This window comes from Mercenaria mercenaria, chromosome 9, assembly GCF_021730395.1.
Source record: "Mercenaria mercenaria strain notata chromosome 9, MADL_Memer_1, whole genome shotgun sequence".
NCBI lineage: Eukaryota > Metazoa > Mollusca > Bivalvia > Venerida > Veneridae > Mercenaria > Mercenaria mercenaria.
Genome location: NC_069369.1, coordinates 84234318 through 84254962, shown reverse-complemented (window position 1 = coordinate 84254962; position 20645 = coordinate 84234318). Strand labels below are relative to the sequence as shown.

The window sequence follows — 20645 nt, the reverse complement described above, 5'->3', positions numbered from 1 at the left end:
AAGGGAGCCCGACTTTCTCCTAGTGCAATACGGGTTTTGATTTCTGTAAGGTGAAGTGCGAGCCGTTACAAAACATGTTTCATGGCCGTCACCTACGCTCCGTTCGTGTTAAAATGCTAAAAGGTATTTGCTTAATAATTGACAGGTAGTGGCGCAGGAAGGGGGTCCAGGCCCCAAGTGTCTGTGACTAAACGGTATGAAACAATCGTTCCTCGGATAATGTCTTTAGCTAACGTTCGACTCATAAATATAATTTGCGTTATAATATGTTCTTTCTTCAAAAAGACAAACGTCAGAAATATTCATACGTTTCAAGTTTTCTATAACAATATATCTCCGAAACATACAAAATGTATATAATATCACATAAATTCGGTACGAAGTTAGCACAAACCAGAAATGCGTGATAAAATAAATTTGAGATGGCGTGAAAATCGGGAAGAATGTGAGTTTTATAATCATTGACAAGGGAACTGTTTTATCAATGTTTATACACAAACACTGCAGCACCACCCATACTTCAAACCTCCACTCAAACGCTCATTGGCTAAGCAGTGGGATCGAACTCACCTCTGGAACACAGATGCCGCGAGAGCTTTGATGTCTTAGATGTGAAATGGGTGGCGGCATTTCAGTCAAGACTTATGGTGGGAAATACTAACATTATTCAGACTTGATTAAACTTTTAAAAGTTTTTAATTACTTAACAAATTTGAAAAGTAAATTTTGCTAAAAGCTTTAACGAAATCTGTAACATTTATAAACAAAATTTCTTTTAAACAATTACAAAGAAAAATATTGAGCAATTTCTGCATTGAATTAGAGTTAAACTGTAACAATATTGAGTAAAACAAGAACTGATCTTCGTTTAACTTTCACGCCTTTTGTACAAAAAACAAACAGTCTTTTCCAGTTTTTATTTACATTTCCATACAATACCGCGCAAAACGTCTTCTTGCAAGTTTTCATTATGATGAAAATGTTATTGAAAATATGACCAAGGTAAATAGATGTAAACGAATTTTATTTGCTTAGTTTTACCATAAAAGTGAGATGGTCAAATATTTGGGTAATACAGGCATTGTTATGGCTCGACGATTGACCACTTCATCTCTTTTGATTGGCTATATGGAAGCCATTCTATGGCTTGATGTGTGCAAATGTTGGCTGATTTGAGATGGTATTGCGTTATATAAGTAAATTTGAATAAGTAATTCTTTACCAATTTGCTCACTCTACATTAAAGCAGAAACTATAAATTATACATAATTGTATTTATTATATGACTCCTTATATAAATCGCCTAGTGTGTGGTTTATGGCCGGTCTATATTCAGCACATGTTTACTTGACTGAAATCAAAATTTAAAAATGTATTTCTGATGTCATGTTATAAAAGAAGGCTTACCGGGCAATAGTTAAAACTATTTGCCGTCGGACTGGAAACCCGTTCAGTAAGTGTATAATAAATGAATACAGGTATATTGTAAATTATTCACGCATGTGGGTCTAAAACTTGTCGCGATTGTATATAATGGATCAATATGGCTGGTTAGTTGATGTCCCTTGTTTTCCATATTGAGTATCGCGAGTCGTGTCTGAAAAATAACAAAATAGCAAAAACATATTTTTCTAATCATTATTCATTTGAAAAAAAAACATGAGGTCACCTCTCGTTTAATGCAGAAATCATAATAAGAATATCTCAAAATATTTTTTTTTTTTTTGAAAAGGATATGGTCAGTTCAAGGCTATTATAAAATCTGCTCATGAATCCACTTAGTAAAAGAAACTGTTAACCTTGGTGTTAAGGAGAATATAAATTTTGTAGTATAGAAAAATAGGACATCCAAACTGATGCACAGCTTATCGTTTTTGGGGACATATATCATTAAATGCTGGAGGAAAGTACTTCTCATCTGAATCGTATCTGCCACTACGGTCATGATGTAACAGACAGACATCCACGAAGTAACAGACTTCAAAGAAGTAACATGCATCCGCGATGTAACAGAAATTTACTATGTAACAGACACCCATGATGTAACAGAAATTTACAATGTATCAAGACTATTACGATGTAACAGACATCCAGGATGTAACAGTCATCCGCGATGCAACAGAAGTCTTCGATGTAACAGACATCCAGGATGTGACAGGCATCCGCGATTCAACAGAAGTCTTCGATGTAACAGACATCCAGGATGTCACAGTCATCCGCGATGCAACAGAAGTCTTCGATGTAACAGACATCCAGGGTGTGACAGGCATCCGCGATGCAACAGAAGTCTTCGATGTAACAGACATCCAGTATGTAACAGGCATCCGTGATGCAACAGACGTCGACGTCAAATTTAAAATTGAAAGGTATAGACATAGAATGTAATAATAACTTATTTAAAAAGATAATCATATTATGCTTCAGTCTATAAATGGTCCTCTGACATAATAATGTAAAAAATCATCCAAACATAGACAGTGAAGTGAAATAATGCATTATGAACAAATCCATAATGTAACAGGCATCCGCGATGTGACAGAAATTTGAATCACTGGCCCCTCATCGATGTGGGATCGAGCCTCACTCGCATCATTAAATTCTTCGTGTGAGGAAGCCATCTAGCTGGCTTACAGAAGGCCGGTGGTTCTAACCAGGTGCCAGCCGGTGATGAAATAATGCACAGAGGGACACCAGGGGTCTTCCTCCACCATCAAAGCTGGAAAGTCGCCGTATGACCTATAAGTGCGTTGATGCGACGTTAAACCCAACAAAAACAAAACAAACAAAATGTAATAGAAATTCACTATGTAACAGACATCTAAACTGTAACAGGCATACGCGATATAACAGAAGTCTATGATGTAACAGAAATCCGGAATGTCACAGACATCCAAAATGTAACATGCATTCGCGATGTAACTTTAATTCACGATGAACTAACAGATGTAACAGAATTCAAAGATATAACCCGCGGCATCTGTGATGTAACAGAAATTTGCAATGTAACAAGACTATCACGATGTAATAGACATCCGTGATGTAACATGAATCCATGATGTACTAACAGACGTCCATGATGTAACAGACATCCAGTATGTAACAGGGATCCGTGATGCAACAGACGTCGACAGTCAATTTAACATTGAAAAGGTATAGAAAACTAGTTGAGAAGCATATATAACTAAAAACATATCAAAATATTTTATTTACTGCTTTCAGTACATATAAAGCGACGCATCAATATTTTTTATGTTGTACTCACTGAGTATCTATGGTGTAGGCGTTTTCCTATGACCTTTTAAGTACGATAAGTAAGATGCTGATGTTAAGTAGCGTAGGGTCATATCAGAAAAGTGATCAAATGGCCAAAACATATATTTCTATTCATTAAATTTCTTATATACGGTTCCTGGCAATACCAAAAATGTTATTTCAGCAAATAGTGTGTCTTTCGTTTTCGATTTGACTTCTGTCTAACATTTTTAAACGTCTTCATTAAAGATTTTTAAAAGTGGTTAATCTATCAAAATAAAACAAAATAAAAAATACTTGTCATTCTTTTTTAATGCATGTCAAATACTTATTATCATGTATTATAATTTTTGAATGTCATATATGGATTCCAGTAAACAGTGTTGTTAGATATGGATTCCAGTAAGCAGTGTTGTTATGGATTCCGATAAGCAGTGTTGTTAAATATGGATTCCGATAAGCAGTGTTGTTCAATATGGATTCCGATGAGCAGTGTAGTTAAATATGGATTCCGATAAGCAGTGCTGTTAAATATGGATTCCGATAAGCAGTGTTGTTAAATATGGATTCCGATAAGCAGTGTAGTTAAATATGGATTCCGATAAGCAGTGTTGTTAAATATGGATTCCATTAAGCAGTGTCGTTAAATATGGAGTCCGATAAGCAGTGTTGTTAAATATGGATTCCGATAAGCAGTGTTGTTAAATATGGATTCATGTAAGCAGTGTAATTATATATGGATTCTATTAGATATAGATTCCAATATGCAATGCTATATTAGGTAAGGATTGATCAGCAATGTTGTTACAAAGTATATTAACACCTGGTAATTTTAGAGCAAAATATTTTGTCTTGGGCCAAAACACCTGTACTTGAGATACACTGCCAATTAGACTTTGTATACTTTTTCAAAGCATAAACTGAGAATAAATGTTTAAAGCTATAAATTGCTTGTCTGTTTAATTTCATAATATATACGCGATAAAGCAGTCTTGTCCATTATTACCTGTAGCATGGTCTTTGAAATAATATCGGGGTTTCCATTGCTTGTATTAATCTGGGTCAAAGGTCGTGTCCTTGTGGAAGTCCCTTGATTTTAACGACTCCCATGATAAATGTCGTAATATACCTATTTCTTTCAATTTCGATTGCACTTTCGGTAAAGAAATCTAATCATCGAATCCGCAAACATATGATATATGTATAATTACACTACAAATGCATAAGTCATTTGTTGTCGGTACATATTATATCACATAGATTTAACCTACTGCAGATGGATGCAAAAAAAAACATCATAAGTAACAAATTAACTAGAGAAGGAGAAAATATAGATCTTTTTTCAAACATTTAAATATTACTCATACAGTACATGTATATGGAACGCTTATAAAACAGGAAAATAAAGACCCATTGTAAAATATATGTGGTTAGAGTCTATAACTTTGTTATAATAACGGCTTGAAAGGTCAAACTGCTTTAGTAGTTCATTCATGGTTTTTATTCAAGGTTTTTATTTTTCCGTTTTTTATGACCCAACAAGTCAGGGCAAGGCGGCACCTATCATTCTTTTTTTCTAGGTCACTCTCCAAATTTTGACAATGGGAGATTTCAAGATACTCTATTTCTTTGACTGAACCCAATATATGCCGACTCAGTGGTCCAATGGTAATATTGTCTAACTACCAAATCGAGGGTCTTGAGTTCGAGCTCCGGCTCCTCCAACAAAAAATATGCTTAAATTCGGACAAGAGTCCCTTGTATGAGTGTTTTACACCTGGAACGCTGGAGAACCAGGGAAGCTTCTGAAGTTGAGCGGGGTTTTATTTTTGTATCTTGCAAGTCCTTGAACTAAAATTACTCACAGTTTTCTGGAGGAGTCGCCCATATGTGTTACCGATAGCGACTACACAAACTTTGAATGCTATCTAATCTATTTTAGAAAACCTAATACATACAATGTTGCTAAATGTTGTCATGGATACTGGCGCCTATAGGAAAACCGAAACTGCCTTATATTCTCCGTAGGCAATTTCGGCATTCTTCGGATTTTACGCAGAGTCACGTGCGCACTCAGCAGATTTACGTCCGAGGATTGTCTAATTGCCTATTAAGGAAAATATGTAATTAAACACGGAAATTACCGAATATCATTACGGGTCCAAATACTCAGTAGTTTCTGTAATCAAGAGTTAAAATATTTCAGCAACATTGGAAAATAACTGTCGGTTACCAGTAAGACAGAATATTATTTATCTAATATTGTAACAATTTAATAGACTTTCATTTAAACAATGTACATTAAAAAAAGACACATAATAGTGTAAAACATTTGTTTGTCATCAAATCTAAAGAGGTCTACCAGTCAAAGTCTGTAGATTATTTCGCTATTTCGTCGTTGAATTCCAGGACTCTTTTCCTTACAATATGTCGAATTAATGCTCCATAATATAAAAAGAACAAAAAACATTCATTTTAAAATATTTGAATATACAAGAAGCTTTGCAATGATTTACGGACAAGAGTATTTTCCAACAACGCAGAACTTTGCAAGTGCACACACCTTCTTATATATGACAAACAGCTATTTTTCTTCACGCATTTAGTTTTGGCTTCAATATTCCCCCATAACATCCAAGAGATCATGTATAGTGTTGATATAGGGGCATATATGCATGTATGTATATTTGTAAGTATACGGGATTTATTGAAAAATATGTATGTAGACACATTGTACCGACCTCGGGCAATAGTTGTCACTATTGACCGGCAATCTATTCAATAATACACACCTCTGGCAAATAGTTCTTTGACTATTGGCCCGCAAGGCATTCAGTAAGTGCTTTATTACATGACATCAGAATTGAATGTTCATATGTTTGTTCAAGTTTTGACTTTATCCCAGCAAAATTTAGTGTTGAACTATAAACCGGACAATATCACAAAATATGGACCGGCAATCTGTATGAATTAAGGATAATAAGAGAATGACTCTTTAACTTCTACAAGGATAATAAACGAGGTCAAACCATAAAAGATCCACTTACATAAAGACATTAAGATATATTACTTAACAATGATAAGGAACGAGATGTACTACATCAATTAGATATTAAAGATATATACTTCTTTTAATAAAAGAAGAGACAAGTGCATCTTACTCATTATTGTTTAAGTCATTGATGCACTTGGTGAGAGTTTTTTAAATACTTGAAGTGACGGAAATAAATTGAACAACTCGGAAAGGAGCAGGCGTTCGTCACGAGATCTATGACAAACATGTCTATCACTGGAAGAAAATCAATTTATGGACTAAATTTATGTTTAAACACATTTAATCGCTATTTTGTATTCAATTATATTCTTAAATTTCAAGTACATAGTTTCAACAGCTCTTGCAGACGTTTTCTCTGTACATAATTATACTCAACAAGTTATCTCAAGTACGCGATAAGCCACAAGCAGTTTTCACCTCAAAACGTCGTCGCCATATTCTGTGTACATATTGATAGTTAAAAACTTGTTCATAACAGTAATAAATTTAATTTAAAGTTTATATTTGATAAAAGTAAACTTTTGTATAATAAGGCATACACATCATGAAAGCATACAAATACGTGCTCAGAGTGTTTTGCTAGATTGGATTCTACTAGATGGTCTTTAACAACGGGATATATGAGCCGTGCCATGGGAAAACCAACATAGTGGCTATGTGACCAGCATGGAACCAGACCAGCCTGCGCATCCGCGCAGTCTGGTCAGGATCCATGCTGTTCGCTTTCAGATACTATTGGAATTAGAGAAACTGTTAGCGAACAGCATGGATCCTGACCAGACTGCGCGGATGCGCAGGCTGGTCTGGATCCATGCTGGTCGCAAAGCCACTATGTCGGTTTTCTCATGACACGGCTCATTTCATCAATGGTAATAACATATTTGAGTTGTCGGACTAATCTTTACATTGTTCATTTAATAAATAAGACAATACACAAATACGTGTTTTTGAACGGGTTCAAGCTTATTTCACTGCAGTCGAAAATATACACAAGAATCACAGAAAACTTGTGGCCTTGTCCGAGAACGACAATTACCATATACCTATATAAATTTTGTAAAACAATCGGTTTGTATTTCACAATTAAGTATGAACAGGCGGGGGGGGGGGGGGGGGGGGGGAATCCGCATTGTACCTTTTAAATTCCGTATTGTACTTTTTGTATTGTATGCTGCCGGACTACTTTCATTAATATGCATGACCTGACACAGTTCTATAAATAGCGCACATGAAAACTTCAGTTAGTTCCATTTTAATATCGATAAACATTGAAGATTTCGTTCAATAACAAAACAACAAACAAAAAGGTAGAGGTATATAATAAAAGGTCATTATAACAGTAGCAACATCTGAGATTCTGTATTCGGCTCTCGTGGATTTTGCAAGATCGGATCACATACGGCGCTTGCGCGCCTCGTGAGATCTGATCTTGCAAAAATCCACGAGAGCCGAATACAGCATCCCAGATCGAGCTACTATCATAATAACCCTATTGTATTGCCTTATTTTATGAAAAAATGTCTCCTTAGTGTGGAATTCTTGTTATGTCTTGTCGTTTTCTGCTGTCTGTTTCTTGCTATTTGTTAAATGCTTCTTGCCAATTACTAACTGCTAAAAGCATTTGGTACACAGCATTTGGCATTAACTGTTTTGGCATTTAGTATTTGGCAATTAGCTTGGCGCGCCGGCCTTCCATTGTTTGCTGTTCAATAAGCGTTTTAATAAATGACATCAGAAATAAGTTTTTCCTTAATGTTTTGACTTTAGCTCATACTGAAGTACATGTGTATATGTCTTAGTTTTAAAACCTAACTTACTTTGGTTTTTCTAAAATGGTATTTCTTATTGAACTTTGGATTAAATCAATCATACTGCAGAACCAGTCATAGTTATTAACCGATATATACTCGCATCTAGAACATGTAAACGTGCAGATTGTCATCACACTAGGAAAGAGGTCCAGTACTGACAGGGCCTGCATGATGTTCACGTGGGTTTATTCTTAGACGATCAAGATGTTCCTATTATTAACACCATTGTTTGACCTTTAGGTTAACAATTGTCTTCCAATTAATCAGCTACGCAAGGAAGAAATTATATATATTATTTCCTTATCTATTGTGTTACATGTCATCCCCATTTGGACTTTACATCTAACAAGACGAAAACAATCGTACGACAATTATACTCATTCATTGTATTGCAGTAAAACAATTAAAGACAGTCATTGGTTACACTTTTATTTATGTAGGTGATTGATCTAGATCATTGATAGTGATACAATTTGCAGAAATTTCTACGGGTAGCGGATCCGTTATAACACTCGGCAATCTCCGTGTGATTACGTACTGTCGTCAGGCAGTTCGGCATTCTTCGGACGTGACTGTGACGTAGGTTTACGTGCACATGGCTTTCCGTAAAAACCGGAGAATACCGAAATCGCCTACGGAGAATACGGAATTTGTCGATTGTCGTTACGGGTCTACCGTTGTAATTGGATGAAATACTATGACTGCACATGACAGGTTTTGGAGAGTAAAAGGTATACCACAAAGTTGCCCTTCAGACGACTACTAAGGCTGATGCCATGTTATCTTGCGACAGAGGTCTATTATACGTCCTTATTGTCTTTCGTCAAAAATGCAACACTATATTTTAGTTATCTTAATATGATGTGTTTTATATATTGCAGAAGTATATGGTTGCCTGTCAGAAACTGATATATACGTTTAATACGCTAAATTATACCATTTAGAAATGTATTTGGTTAAATAAAGAAAACTAGATGTGTGTCCATAGGACTCTGATGCCCCCTTCCTGTCACTGTACATGGTTCCATAACTCTAGGTGATTTTTAACTGCAGCATAAACTTGCGTATCTTTACATTAGTCAAGGGCTTTAACTGTGGTCTGACTAAATGAAATCCCAAACAGAACACCAGGAGCCCAACTTCACATGTTATGTAACAACCCTCTAATTTTTTATGACTCTAGACCAAATATTTTTTTAAGATACATGTGACACAAACAATTAATCCCTATTAATGCATATTTTTGAGAAAGTCAAGGACCATAACCCTGGTCTTGCATAGTGATATAAAAAAAAAAACACTCGTGTGCACAAATTCCAAATTCTCATGCTGCATAATATTCCTACATAATTTCATGACTCTAGGTCAAACACTTTTTAAGATATATGCAACATAAACTTTTAAGCATTTAATATGTATTTTTCACCGAGTCAAGGACTATAATTCTGGTCTGGCTGAGTGGAACCCAAAACAGCACACCAGGTGCACAACTTTACGTGCTATATAACAATCCTGTAATGTTTTTTACGATAAGTCAAATGCTCTTTGAGAAACATGTGACACGAACTTTTAGGTCCTTTTATGCATATTTTTGGCAAAGGCAATGGCTTTAACTCAGTCCCCACCACCCCTCTCCCCTTGAAAAATCCTGTGACGTGTTTTCTTGTAACCTAACTGCACTATGGTGTGTACATGTCTTCAACCTTTGAGCTTAATAGTTGTTCTAGTTAAAAGTCAATCAGCATCTTCTTGTTAAAATAAAAAATATGACATACATGTTAGAAAATCGTCATAAAAGAAGGACATGCCATATAACTATCATTGTTTTCTCTCTATTCATGCATTCATTTTTGTAAAAACAGCTTGTCAGATAGTTTGTTTTTAAAATTACTTAAAATATCTGCTGTCCTCTTTCAGTTAGCTAGAAAGTTGTACTGGACACCCTTCTTCCATGAAGGTTAGTTAAGAATCCATCCGCGCCAACAGAACACGATTTTGTGAAAGCTTAAAGTACGGACCGCCAGCATGTCCGCTGACACGCTTTATAGGCAAAGGCGCATAATTTCGTGTTCGGGTGATCCAAAGAAATTCCAAAAGCAAACGTGAATTTCCAGAAGGTTCTTCACATGTTAAGCAGAAAGGAGTAAAGATAGTGTAGCACTCTGGTAGATCTCTATATGCTTTTTGTCATAAGCCGCAAGAGAAGAATAACATTTGGGTGTAATATTTATTTGCAAAGACTAATTGGTGCATACCATAAATCTAATGATCAGCTTCTGCCTATGTCGTGTACCTTTTCTTGACTTGCGTGTACAGACATAATATATGTATCTTTATGTACGAGTGTTGTTTTGAAAAGAAATGCATCCAACCATCGAATTTATTCATCTTTTAAGTTTGGAACACAAGTCATTGTTATATTCAGCACAAATCTTGGCTATGTACGTTTGATTAGGGTACTGTCATGAACACTCTGAGCAATAAAAGGTAGTTTTATTTGTCGGCTGACTTGGCACAGAAGCTTTTGTTTGGGTGGCTATGAAATGTATTGAGCTCCAAAAGAGGAATTTTGTAACTGTCTCATTGTAAATCTTATCAAGTTTTTTTAAATTTTTTCAACTGTCTGAATGTTCGTGAAGAAGTAGCCCATTGAAAGTCGACATTGACTTCAAGCGTAGGTATCTCATTGTATAGAAAGATACAAGACTCTGAACAGGGGTTTTCGTAGGACAAATACTTTGGAAGGCAAAAATAACAGTCAAACTTACACTATTTGAAAAGAATATTGCGGATTTATTTTGATTTATAGAAATCCTGAGGAGGCTGAAGTTTGTAAGTACAAAATACGTATACTGGCAATTCTGAAATACACATCGATACAAGAAATAATGTTATAAACAGTTTCAAAAAATAGTTATGTTTTTATAGGAATTGATTCAAATTGGTATTAGATTTTTTTAAAGAAACATTTTTTTTGTCAAGAATGTCTAAGTACCTTTATACATGTATATATCAGTGCTTCAGCTAATATATACACACCCGAAAAAAAAAACTCGGCTTTTACCGGAAGTACTAAGACGAGGAGAGAAGAAATTATTTAGTAAAAAGAACAAGATCTTTTAACAAATTGAGCAAAGTTTGCAAAATACAGACCATGTTGCAGTCCTTTACAAACACCCCTCCTAATCGTTGTAAAAAACGAAGAATGCCGTACAGAGAATACATAATTCCCCGATATCGTAATGGACAGTCTTCACACCACCGAACTGAGAGTATCAGCTGAATGTTTCAAAGAGTTCGACGGCGAAAAAGCTCTAGATTTCCAGTGGCCAAGGAAAGTCATCCGGAGATCTAAACCTTGCAGTCTGGGATCAGCGGGACAAAGTTTTATTATAATATATCATATAAATAATTCAAATTACCTTTCTTAAAACCTCTAAAAGTGTATATCATTATAATTCAATGTTGAAATTTATTTCTGTGAAAATTATATTGACTATATCAGATTTACTTAAACTATCAATTTGATAGTCAATGGCCACCTCTTTATGATAATTTACCATCAAGATAAACAAAAGAAACTATCAAATTAAATATTATGGACTATTTTTATTATTACACCTGACGATATCCGGCGCCAGTAACACCTTCTTAAACTGTCATATTAAATTTTATACATGTTCAATATAATAAAAGTGTATCATTTAGGTTCCACATTATCTTTAGGGGCAATTATAAGAGACAGCAGGTTAAATCCCAGACTACTTGAAATGTATTAATACACTCAAACTACGGTAAATTTGATTTATTAAATAAGATTGAAATTAATAAAACAGATAACCGCAAATTTGCATGTGTTCATAAATATTATGATTGAAAGAGCGAGTGTATTGAACGTCAATATCTTGTTAAATCTCGAGAGATTTTGTGTGTTCAGTCCGTGGCTATATAGCTTAGCTGTTCACGCTTTTTTTTTCTGTTTTATGCTTTCTGCTACTTGAAACGCAGCTTTCTTCGGACTATTTTAGCCGCTATTAAAGTCAGAGAACCATTCCATTCCTGTTTCGTACATCAGTTTCAATTCAAGTGGCGAAGTCATTAAAACACCTTCATCTAACTTAGCTGGAATTTTTATTTACCATCAACATACAAGCATGTAAACATACTACTTTATATTTCGTACTACATTCCTTGTTTGCAAAATTGCAGCAGTCTTTTCGACGTTGATTAGTGTTTTTCCACATTATACCGTCACGACCATGACTTGAGAAAGTCTTAAATTATCAAATATAAACTTTTTTTTTCTTTTCAACATATTTGTCGTTATGTTTCTTTTCCTCTTTTTGTTGTTATTGGTAGAAATATAGAATACATACATGTATATCCTTTTCACATGCATACATACCCTTTTATTTTCCGGACCTAGTATGTTAATGCAAATTATCACGCTACATATATACTATATAGTATTACGATAGGATTTTTGTTTAAAAAAAAAAACGAAAACTTTCAAATCCCATGGAAGCTTTTTTTTTCACCTGGCTTTCTGTGCGAGCTATTTTCATGCATTGGCAAGCTGAGAACCATCTATTGCAATATACAAACCCAAAGAGACTCTTTTTAAATCAAAGTAGTTTATTTTTGTGTGTGTAACTGGTCTATGGTACACCAGTATATGTACTTCACAGATCTTTCAGCCTCAGTTATTTTGAACATTGGCATAATGTACGGGCCGTTGACTAGCTTCTACAAAAAGCTAACCTTGTCCTAGTTCGCCTAGGCGAGACAGTATTACGATAGGATTTCACTACGAAACCTATCTAAAACGCCGAACATCTCCAATATCTGGCTCCCAGCTCTTTCCTTCAATTACTAAGAGCAATCCAGTAACCTAAAACAAAATGTCGGTTCGTTTATAAAAAGTCACCAATCGAAAGCTGGCTTACAAAAGCCATAGTGCCCTACTAGGCCACGGCCATCTTTAATGAACAAAAAGAGCTTAATGACACCCAAAATGGCCAATTTATCTTATTCCAAGTAGCATATTGCATCAATCGCTTCTCTCTAATTGCAGAAACGAGCTTAACAGTTAACTCTTAGAAGCTTGTGTATTAGGATATCTTAACACTGGAAATATTTCAAGGACTGAATATATTTTTATATTCATTTTTAGGCAGAATGTTTCAGATGTCTTCTTTGGTGTAATAATGCATGATGACAAAATTTGAATCGGGACTATGTGCGGACGCTTCCCTAATATTGAGGTAGTACTATAAACGTTCATATACCTTTTTTCAATGGCATATCAATTTAGGTTCCATCCTTGCCCTTTCATAACAAGAGCTAAACGAGCCACTTTCTAGCTTTTTTAAAAGCTATACTAGTACAGTACATTTGTATTACGATAGGATTTTTATTCAAAGACAACGAAAAAGTCCGAAGCAATCGAATCCCATTGAGAACGTTTTTCCTGCGCTTTCTGTGCGAGCTATTTTCATACATTGGCAAGCTGGGAACTAGCTATTGCAATATACAATGTAGGCCGGTGGTCTAGTGGTAACACATTTGACTGTCAATCCAGAGGTCCGGGGTTCGAATCCCGGTCCAGACACTGGAAATTTCTTAGATGCTCTTTAGTGTCTCCCACCTAACTTAGAGGCCTGTACTGGTTCTTCCCAGGAGTGTATCGGTGCTATACACCGGGCACGTTAAAGAACCAGACTGTCTATTCACAAAGAGCTAGGCTAAGTTAACCGGACAAGTCTGTATCTATATATAAAAAGGATTTCTCTCTATCTGTTCTGGGGGCTTTATCTCACTCTGTCCATCTGGTCAGATCGCTCTGTGTCTGTACTTGTAGAGGATGAATTTCGTGCCCTGTGTGGCTGCGTTTGCTATATGTCGTGTTTATCATGAAAAGGGCGCTATATAAATCTGGTATAATAATAACAATAATAATAATAATACATGTAATATATTAAATTTCAAAGAATTTAATTTCCATTTGAGGTCATGTATAACTAGTAATTACATCACAGATACTTCATCTGTTATTAAATGATCCATAATAAACGGCAGCATGACTATTATTTACAGAAAACTAAACTGAACTACAATACTAAGTTACAAGACATTTAACACCCAACACACACACACAATTACAATATTATCCATTTTCACACAGTCGATTTGCAAAGAAAGACAACTCTGTGAAAGAGATTGACTTGAGATATGAACAGTAACGCTCGATAAACACAACCACCACTATTAGTCCTATGTAAACTGACGTCTTTAAAGTAAAGTTTTGGATACTTTCGTCTTTAAAAGTGGCAGTCATCTAACATCTCAAATGTGCATGTTGCAACCTCATCAAGACGCTCATTGACAGTATATGTCCGTGCAAGGAAGTCATGCACCTGGCTATGTCAATTTGTGTTTATTCTGGTACCCGTCCTTGTCTAAGTAACAATTATTAAAGCCAGAAAGCTGGAAAATCGGCTTTTGACAGCTATACCAAGTCACCAGAGCTTCCAGCTTCCTGATAAAAACGGTTATTCCTGACTAGGACAACTTGGTGACATGCTAAAATGCTTATGCATAAGTTCTACCATGTCGTTGATTTATTTCAACAGGGCGCCTGCATGCAAGTGTTAAAAACTAAGGAACTTACTTTAATATTTGTCAGATTGATTTGTAATTAGTGGTGAGAGGTGGAGGAGGGGAGTGATTACGAGTTGACAATTACGACGGAAGCATTATATCGAGACTTTTGTAAGTGGTTGTCTTTGAACGAAAATTACAGTGAAAAGTCTAAATGGCTAATAAATTTTATAGATTACTTAGTTTAGTTTCAACATATTTATTCCCAAGAGTACATAACATAGATTTGTATAATCACAGCAACAAGTTAACATGATAAGATTCTTAAGCAAACGTAGATTACTTACAGGTAGACAACTACTGCAAGTTTGTAATAAGCTTTGTTTGCTGAGTTGTTTATCTTTGAACATGGTCTTTTGCGTTTGTTCGCATGTATGTGCTGTTCTTGAATTACATACTTATATCAAGTAATAACAGACAACATTTTTGTATCTTTACGAAAAGAAGATACCAAAGTCTTAAATTGCTCATATATAATCCTGAGAATAAAGAAAACAAATGTATTTATATGTATATCAACTTTATTTTCCGAATCATCAACATTTTTAACAGCAAACAATTCGTTATAGAAATGTTTGAGTCGTGTAGTAGGTGAGTTTTACATTACCGGTTTTGAACATTTCTTGTGTAAACCGTGGTCAGCAGGAAAGGTGGGCAAAATCTGACCAGGACTTGCGGCCCAAGGCGTCATACACTAGTGCTATGTTTGTAATATTTATTTTCATTTATAGCTAAAATGTAACAACTGACTTCTTACATAAATTGTATGAAAGTGTTTGCCAAGGATATAACAAAATATAACAACAAAGTTTTCATCCTAACGTCTTTCGATTGGATTAAAGTACAAGATGACAGAATATATAACAAAGTCTGCCAAATAGTTTGGAGGCAAACGTATTATAGTTTTGAACTGAAATCACTACTTGATGGTAAAAATGCAGAGACTGAAGTTTTCACTGCCGCAAATCTAATACAGGGCGAAAACCCAACAACTTTTATGCAATAACAGACGTCCATTCATACGAAAGTTTCAAACGAGTATTTGCGTTGTGTATTTTCTACATGTAGTTATTTACTTTAATTATCACATGGCAGTGTAAGCTATATAACAGATTCATTAGTTAGAAAACGTACAATTTGAACATCACTTTGAACACCTGTACGCACAGTTTTGATACAAATGAAGTCTTTTATATCTCCAAAGTAAAACAATGTACAATAATAGAATGATCAAATACACAATTTTAAGGTTAATAAAAGTTACACTACTTACTATTTTTAAATAGTAATGTGTGTTGAAATAAAGGTAAAAGTATGAAAGTATGACCTTGCTTCATGAGAATTTCAGTACGGCATTCAATGGCTAAATTTGAAAAGTAATAAAGTCATAGAGTCACATATTATAACGTCCATCACATTGTTTGTCGGTTAACGTACATGATATATGAAATGTATTTTGCTTTTTACTTTATAAATCAAACTTTTCTCCATCTTTTGTATGATATTTGTAACATGAGCTTTTTGATGGGTTTCGCTACAGTACTAGACTGCCACCTTTTCTCTTGTAAACAGACAGAAATCCAACTGTATACTCTTAAAATGCGACCTTGTCATTTGGTCTATTTTAACTATATTCAGAATCAGCTAATCAGAAGTTGGAAATTTTGGTCTCCAGGCTAAGCTGACAAAGCGCCCCATATGTAGATCTTGCGATATGTGGATCGTGCGATATGTCGTTCTTGCAAACTGTATGGATCTTTCGATATGTGGATTTTGCAATGTGCGGAGCTTGCGATATGTGGTTCTTGCAATGTGTGGATCTTGCGATATGTGGATCTTGCAATGTTTGGATCTTGCAATATGTAGATATTGCATTGCGTGGATCTTATGATAAGTGGATCTTGCGATATATAGATCTTGCGATATGTGGATTTTGCAATGTGCGGATCTTGCGATATGTGGCTCTTGGGATATATTGATCTTGCTATATGTTTATCTTGCGATATGTGGATCGTGAGATATGTGAATGTAGCGATATGCGGATCTAAGGAAATCCCGTCACCCGCACACACTGAGGAAGTATTCAAAGTCTGTAATACTTTCTCCATAATGGAGCCAGTCCCATATCTCTTGATTCTTTTCATCTGATAAATAAGTGGATTTTAACTCTTTTGGGATCATCGCCTTCGGCGGTTTGGTGTTTTTTAATTGGTCGTATGTTTCAAACATTTCTGCTGTATGTTTAGTCACTTCCGGTGTGATGCCACTGAATATGTCATCACACACACTGGCTCTGAATCCTGCAATACTTTTTCTCTGATCTTTTGTATCCACTTTTTCATGTTGTTGCGTTGCTGGAGTTGATGGGTTGTCGTCTTTATCTGCATCATACTCGTCATTATCCTCTTGAACACTTTTGATAATATCTTCCACTTCTTTTCGAAGCTTTAGAGCTTCTGGATGTGCCCTTGCTTTAATTGGTAAAAATAAACTTGACCTAGTTTTTAATTTCTCAGTACTCATATTACTTCTTGAGCGACCACCGGCAGGGGCCGAATGCGCGTATAATTTTCGAATGTTTTCTGACTCAGAGTTTAGATTCACTTTAACTTGTTTTAAATGCTGTCGTGTCCAACGTGTGTCCACAACATTAGTCCGGAAGTGTATTTTAGCACTCTTTGTTACTCTGTTGTCGTCATAATTTGATCCTTCGGTAACATACGGTTCCTGAAACATCGCGCGTAAATCCGTTCTGAATTTGCTGTCAATAGAGTTCTTCCCCTTGTCAACCGGAAGTAGATATTTGATTCCCTGGCTGACACGTTGTCTGCACACTGCATCTTTAAGATGAATTATTGGTGGTAAATCTGGCCATTCATATTCTAAAAGTTCAATGTGATGTTCGTTGTCATGTGTAGTTGTTTGCTGGGCGTCTTGTTGTTTCCTGGCAGCAGAAGCGGAAGTGCTGCGCGCGTGCATTCCTGGACCACCAGGATGCGCTGCACTAAATCCATGGTGAGTTTTTGGACGCGCCAAGCGCAATTCTGGGCCGATATCTTGAGGCATCTATGCTATTGTTATATCATAACTTCAAAGTGTAAAAGCCTGAAATAAAATGTAATAAAAATTGTTAGAAAGTTTGGAAAAGTTTGATTTCACATAAATTTTAACTGAACCACGACACCTGACATGACACGTCTTCATCTGCTGTGTGTATCTAGTCATGTAATTATGCATAAAATCTTAAATGGGCAGCTGCACAAAATTAAAAGCTGCATGAACTTAAATATGCACGAGTGTTTGGAATTAAAATTACATAAATGCATCGTGAATCTGCAGTATATTTGCATAATTTGAGAATGAACATTAATTAGTTCGTTATACAGAAGAATACATTACATTTTTAATGGAAATGAACCTTTAATTTTAATTTTTTTTTTCAAAAACTGTGATCAGGTGCTTTAAAATGTCTAAATTAACATTGAAAAAAAATCGAATTCGTTTTGTATTTCTCATGCAATCCATTAACATGGAGAGCGACGTGTTTACAAGTTGAACCTTTTCGTTAAGCCAGCCGTATTATGATTGATTTAAAGTAGTCGTTTGAAGATCTGATCCAATATTATAACTGTTGAATAAATATTGTTGAAAACTGCTGTTAAAACTTTAAATATACACGACCGGATTTAGTCCTACCAGATTATCGAATATATCAAATGTACATAATCAGGAAACGATGACCAACGTCCGTTTTCAAACAAAAGCACAGTGCTGGTGTCATCAATAAATTTCCAGTAGGTGAATTAGTGTCAGGAATTTTTCGTGTTAAAATATCAATTCAGAACCTTTTTATAAAATATAACGTTTATTTAGTTCAAATCCCTTAACACAAGTATTTCATTATACCTTTGTAGGGACAAGGGGCCAGTGGGGTGGGGGCAGCATATGCTTTGATGTTGCCAGTCAGTAGAAAAATGTTTTTCTTGTTGTTGTTGTTCTTTGCGTTTTTTTTTTCTGGTTTGTCTAAAACAAAATCATGGTAAATATGTGAAGGTTTAGCTCCCCCCACCCCACACATTGCCCCTGCCCCACCCCACCCCCGCACCCCTCAAACTTTGAGATCGCTCTTATGCCAACGGAGATATAGTGGTGTTAGGAGACATCCGAGTGGTACAGTCACTACTAATCGTAATACAAGAAAAGAATATCATATAGATGAGATGAGGATAGATAAAGGTTCAGTTCTATTTCCTCGTATTGTTTCGTGAAAGCTTACATCTTAGTCACTCATATAAATTTCTAACATCATTTTATTTTTTTGAACTGTCTGGTCGGTCAAGGAAGGTGACAGAGACGTTGAAATAAAAAAAAAAATTGCACCAAAACCGTCAGCCGAATATAGATCTATAAATTTTTAATAATGCAAAGAAGGTTCTGGTTAGAATGTTATGAACACAAAATATGAGAAACCCGTGCAGTTGTGCGGACGAATGAGGGCCTTTATGCATCATCATAATTATATGAAAAATTACCTGCCCCCGTTTCTTCTTTGAACGGGGACAGATACAAAATACCTATAAAAAAGATGTCCTGGTAACATGCATGCAAATGGCGAACTTGATTTAAGAATAATATAAATGTTTGGGTATTGAAATTGTATATAAAAGCTTTGACCCTTAGAGGGCTGCCCCTTCCGAATTTGTCAGACATTAACAAAATGAGTATTATTTTCTTTGTATTTTCGTAACATTCATATAAATGATAATGAATATTTGACACCGAGTGCCAGTCTAGTTTCCAGCACTACATAAAAGTTCGATTATATTTTATGGGGAAAAGGGGCATCCGTACGAGTTCGTGTAATTAACTTGGAAACACGTATCATCTGAAAACAACTGCATGTCGCTGTTTATTAACATTTTGTTCAACAAAAGTTGACTACTTTTTTTATAATCGCTGATCAAGTGTCAAATATATGGAGGAAAGCAAAGCTAATTGTAACCATTTGCGAGATTTTTGTCCGTAACATGTAAGTTTGTGACATTTACGATTTATATGAACAAAATGAACGAAGTTATATGTAAATATATTCTGTTTCAAATAAAAAGTCTGATCGTTACATTTAGAGAAATTCTACAACGTAGCTGCGCAAAAAAAATTGAAATAAGATTATTACGAAATACAAATAAAAGTTATGAAATATATATATACTTACCTATCAAATCATCCACGTCTGGACCACATGTGATCTCGTATACTTCGTCATATTCAATTTCACATTTAAACGACAATCTAATGAAATCAGTTAAAAAGGCGTTAACGAGTCGAATAATTTTCCTTTAAAACTTAGAACATTTGCTTGTAGATAGTACTAATTCTTGTTCTTTCTGTGATCACTAGGTAAAGCCAGTGTTTTAATCACTTCTGTTTATTTTGTATACAATTTAAACAAATGTACACCGAAACTCAATAGAAGTTTTAAGATATGTTTAAAATCATAATCAGATTTCTTTATCGTAACTTTTTCTTTTGAAAATGTAATCCGAATTCACCTAACCTTTAAATGAATGAAAAACGCGAACACAATTAAGTCATAGATTTACAAGTTTTATATGTTTACGGCAACGACTTAGTAATTAAAGCCTTTTATATCTGGTCTTTCTACACACTGTGATTATATTATAATATTCGATCCGTTGTATTGTTAAACGCAAACAGATAAAAGATTTAGTCAAAGGTTTTAGCCAAAGGTGGTGGTTATTTCAGTCTGTCACGGTCGTTTTTGACGTGAGAAATCAGATATTAATGGCAACCTTTGTACATAAACATTAAAAATAAACTGTGGATATATTTTATCAACATTATAT

The 20645-nt window shown here is 35.0% G+C and overlaps 1 protein-coding gene across 1 annotated transcript; it reads right to left on the bottom strand.

Annotated features, from left to right (window-relative positions):
• Positions 1–15281: 15281 nt before the first annotated feature.
• LOC128559619 (uncharacterized) lies at positions 15282–20477 on the bottom strand. The gene is made up of 2 exons (XM_053551926.1): positions 19994–20477; positions 15282–17883 (listed from the first exon to the last, which is right to left on the bottom strand). Exon 2 carries the CDS (start codon positions 17842–17844, stop codon positions 16837–16839), a length of 1008 nt encoding a protein of 335 aa, XP_053407901.1. The 5' UTR covers positions 17845–17883; positions 19994–20477; the 3' UTR covers positions 15282–16836.
• Between the last annotated feature and the right edge of the window lie 168 nt (positions 20478–20645).

What these genes read in the sequence shown, in the direction of transcription:
- LOC128559619 (XM_053551926.1), bottom strand. Translation starts at nt 17,844, where the DNA reads ATGCCTCAAGATATCGGCCCAGAATTGCGCTTGGCGCGTCCAAAAACT.